We start from the raw sequence: 4,192 nt of genomic DNA, 5'->3' as shown, positions 1-4,192 counted from the left end.
TTTTTTTTTTTTTTTTTTTTTTTTGGTGCTTTCCTAAAGATGAGGCAATAGAAATTTATAATTTGAGACTACAGTGCCCCTTGTTTTAGCTCTTATCACAGCTGGCAACTGGTAGTGATTTTGTTGTTGTTGTTGTTGTTTTGTTTTGTTTTGTTTTGAGATGGAGTCTCGCTCTGTTGCCCAGGGTGGAGTGGAGTGGGATGATTTCAGCTCACTGCAACCTCCGCCTCCTGGGTTCTCAATCTCCTGGCCTCATGATCCGCCCGCCTCGGCCTCCCAAAGTGCTGAGATTATAGGTGTGAGCCACTACGCCTGGCCCTGGTAGTGATATTTAATCCAATCCAACAACTATAGGCTGGGTTAAATAAAAGGTCATTATTGTCTATATTCCAAGTGGAATTAAATGTAGTCACAGAGACTCCTTACATTTTCCTTATATTTAAGGGAAGTCACTTCTAAAACACACACTAATCAGAATTGTGCTGCTCAGAGTTTCTTATTTCTTAGATGAAAAATACTCATCAGTTATATTCATGTGATCGCAGCTAAAAAGTCAGTATTTTCTCTTTTTTTTTACTCTAATGTGGCTTCGTTTGAAATTTCTCAGATTCTACATTGTACTAATTGATTATGAATAACAAATTATAAATAAAAAACTCTTAAAAGAGAAAAACTTGGCTTAAAAAAAATCATTTCATATTACCTTATAAGCCTTTGTCCTCTAGGTTGTAATGACTCTGACTTCCCACCTGTGATGGAAAGCCAAGAGTCACAAGGTCACTATGTTTACTCTTACATAAAAGATAGTACACATTGTGGCTAGGCTGCTTACTTCAAAAGGCAACCTATAGGTTTCCACGCAAAAAGAGGCACACATTTGCATTTGCGTTAGTATAATATGCATTTTTATGGATATTGCTTTAAAATTTTATGTAATCTACTAATGCTGTTTATTATTCATTCCACTGATCCCTGAAGTCTCTTAACTAGTAGACTAGTAGAGAAAATAACTGATTTAGCAAGAAGCAACATGGGGAAGGGTGACAACAATATGTATTGTTTGATAAGAGAGACTCCTTACTGTGTCAGACTCTTGAGGTCCTTTTGGAATAGTGGGTAGCACCACTTTACCAGAAGAGTCTGATATTGGAATTTGCTGGGTGATGAAGATTCTGGCTTGAAGCTTACTTTCATCCCTGCAATAATGACAAAATAACAGAGCCATCAACAACTGTACACACAGAAAACCTGGTTTAGAATAACAGACTTGTCATATTAACTTTCAATTAGCACATTCAAGATGCCCACAAGAACCATCGTGTTGGGCTCATGTTTATTACTTTAGCAAGAGAGCTCTTACCCAAATTCCTTTGTTTCCCCACTGTCAGAAACAACATAGTCTGGAACTGGAGGCCTAGAACTCTGGTTGTATTTCCTGTGGTAGGTGAAAGTCAACAAAGATAATGAATGAGGCAGTGTCTCCTCATGCCGTCATATTTTCTTTTCATATTTTAATTTTTTTTTATTTTCTATTTTGGTGGGTGATAGTAGGTATATGTATTTGTGGGGTACGTGAGATGTTTTGATACAGGCATTCAATGTGAAATCACATCATAGAGAATGAAGTATCCATCCCTTCAAGTATTTATCCTTTGTGTTACAATCCAATTATACTCTTTTAGTTATTTTAAAATGTACAACTGGCCAGGTGCAGTGGCTCATGCCTGTAATCCCAGCACTTTGGGAAGCCGATGTGAGTGGATCACCTGAGGTCAGAAGTTTGAGACCAGCCTGGCCAACATGGTGAAACCCTGTCTTTACTAAAAATAAAAAATTAGGGCCGGGCACAGTGGCTGAGTGCCTGTAATCTCAGCATTTTAGGAGGCTGAGGCGGGTGGGTCACCTCAGGTCAGGAGTTCAAGACCGGCATGGCTAACATGGTGAAACTCCCGTCTCTACAAAAAATACAAAAATTAGCCGGGCATGGTGGTGGCGCCTGTTAATCCCAGCTACTCGGGAGGCTGAGGCACGAGAATCACTTGAACCCAGGAGACAGAGGTTGCAGTGAGCCGAGACTGCACCACTGCACTCCAGCCTGGGCGACAGAATGAGACTGCTTCTCAAAAAAAAAAAAAAAAAATTAGCCAGACCACATGTGGCACATGCCTGTAGTCTCAGCTACTCAGTAGACTCAGGTGGGAGGATCATTTGTGCCTGGGAAGTGGAGGTTACAGTGAGCTGTGATTGTGCCACTGCACTCTGGCCTGGGTGACAGAATGAGACCCCCATCTAAAAAAAAAAAAAAAAAAAATTACTTATCTTTGCAAACCAATAAAATCTTAATATTGTTATGTCTATCTTCAGTTGCCACTCATTCAGCTGAGCAATATTGTAACTTCTTAGTAAGCACTATAAACATCTAAGATGAATCTTTCCCCTCCCCCTGTAATTCCAATTCATCTTTCATTTTCATGCTCATTCATCTCCCACTCTTTATCTCTGGGAGCTGCAGTGGTTAAGCAGTAGGGCCTTTTTATATTTTCTGGTCCTTTCTCATCCCTTTAGTTCTAAGTAAGAAAAATAAGTTCATTATTCCTATGTGGTTTCTGGATTTGATAACAACTTGGTATTTCAATGCAGAAATTGGGAGTTACCTAGAAGGACAGCCATTCATTTTGCAAAGAGCAATCGCAAGACTTTTCCTTCTGCTCCCAGGTCAAATCTCCAATATCCACATTTCCTTCAATATGTGTCCTGAAGAATTTCAGAGGAAAAAAATGCAAAAGGAAAATATCATCAAATAGGCTTCTCCTCTTTTAAAAAATATATAATGTGTAAATGTAAGATAAATTCCATACCATAATTGAATATTATGAAACAACTAGAGGCCAGGTGCGGTGTTTCACACCTGTAATCCCAGCACTTTGGGAGGCCGAGGCGGGTGGATCATCTGAGGTCAGGAGTTCGAGACCAGCCTGGACAATGAGGTGAAAACCCATCTCTACTAAAAATACAAAAATTAGCCAGGCGTGGTAGCACATGCCTGTAGTCCCAGCTATTCAGGAGGCTGAGGCAGGAGAATCACTTGAACCTGGGAGGCGGAGGTTGCAGGGAGTTGAGATCATGCCACTCTACTCCAGCCTTGGCAACAGAGTGAGACTCTGACTCAAAAAAAATAAAAAAAATAAAAAACTAATATAACATTATTTATCTAGAGACACACACAGACAAAGGGAACAAGAAAAAAAAGAAGTTTTTTAGGCCGGGCGCGGTGGCTCACACCTGTAATCCCAGCACTTTGGGAGGCCGAGGTGGGCGGATCATGAGGTCAGCAGATCAAGACCATCCTGGCTAACACAGTGAAACTCCATCTCTACTAAAAAATACAAAAAAATTAGCTGGGTGTGGTGGCACGTGCCTGTAGTCCCAGATACTTGGAAGGCTGAGGCAGGAGAATGGCGTAAACCCGGGAAGCGGAGCTTGCAGTGAGCTGAGATCCGGCCACTGCGCTCCAGCCTGGGCGACAGAGCGAGACTCCGTCTCAAAAAAAGAAAAAAAGTTGTTTGGTGAAATTACTGACGTGTTTTTCCATTAACATTTCTTTTTGTATTAAATATTTTACTGTGAAAACAGTGTAACAAAATTTAAAAAATAACGCAAAACTTACGTAGTCTATTTTCTTACCTTCAAACAAAGCTGCAGGTAAGCTTTCCAGACAAGTCTCTATCTACACTACAACTTTCCCAGAGGACTCATAGTCTACTTTCTGTTTATAAAAGCTAACATGAGGCCTGGCACAGTGGCTCACGCCTGTAATTCCAGCACTTTGGGAGGCTAAGGCGGGCAGATCATGAGATCAAGAGATCGGACCATCCCGGCCAACATGGTGAAATGAAATACACACAAAGGGAACAAGATAAAAAAAAAAAGTTGTTTAGTCTCTACTAAAAATACAAAAATTAGCTGGGTGTGGTGACGGGCGCCTGTAGTCCCAGCTACTTGGGAGGCTGAGGCAGAAGAATTGCTTGAACCCCAGAGGCAGAGGTTGCAGTGAGCCGAGATCACGTCACTGCACTGCAGCCTGGCGACACAGTGAGATTCCGTCTCAAAATAATAATAATAATAATATAATAATAATAATAATAATAATAAAAGCTAACATGTAGAGTACTGGTATTGTAAAAAATATTTT

At 40.5% G+C, this 4,192-nt stretch overlaps 1 protein-coding gene across 1 annotated transcript in view; it reads right to left on the bottom strand.

Moving 5' to 3' along the window:
* Positions 1-4,192, bottom strand: part of BBOF1 (basal body orientation factor 1) — a 45,133-nt gene that overhangs the window by 6,644 nt on the left and 34,297 nt on the right. The window contains 5 exon segments of the mRNA XM_017880483.1: positions 704-749; positions 1,082-1,196; positions 1,361-1,435; positions 2,655-2,696; positions 2,698-2,754. Coding sequence (XP_017735972.1) covers positions 705-749; positions 1,082-1,196; positions 1,361-1,435; positions 2,655-2,696; positions 2,698-2,754 — 334 coding nt within the window. The 3' untranslated portion in view covers position 704.

This window comes from Rhinopithecus bieti, unplaced genomic scaffold (genome assembly GCF_001698545.2).
Source record: "Rhinopithecus bieti isolate Rb0 unplaced genomic scaffold, ASM169854v2 scaffold_11380, whole genome shotgun sequence".
In the NCBI taxonomy this organism is placed as follows: Eukaryota; Metazoa; Chordata; class Mammalia; order Primates; family Cercopithecidae; genus Rhinopithecus; species Rhinopithecus bieti.
Note: the sequence above shows the minus strand (reverse complement) of the source record. Positions and strands in the feature narration are given on the sequence as shown.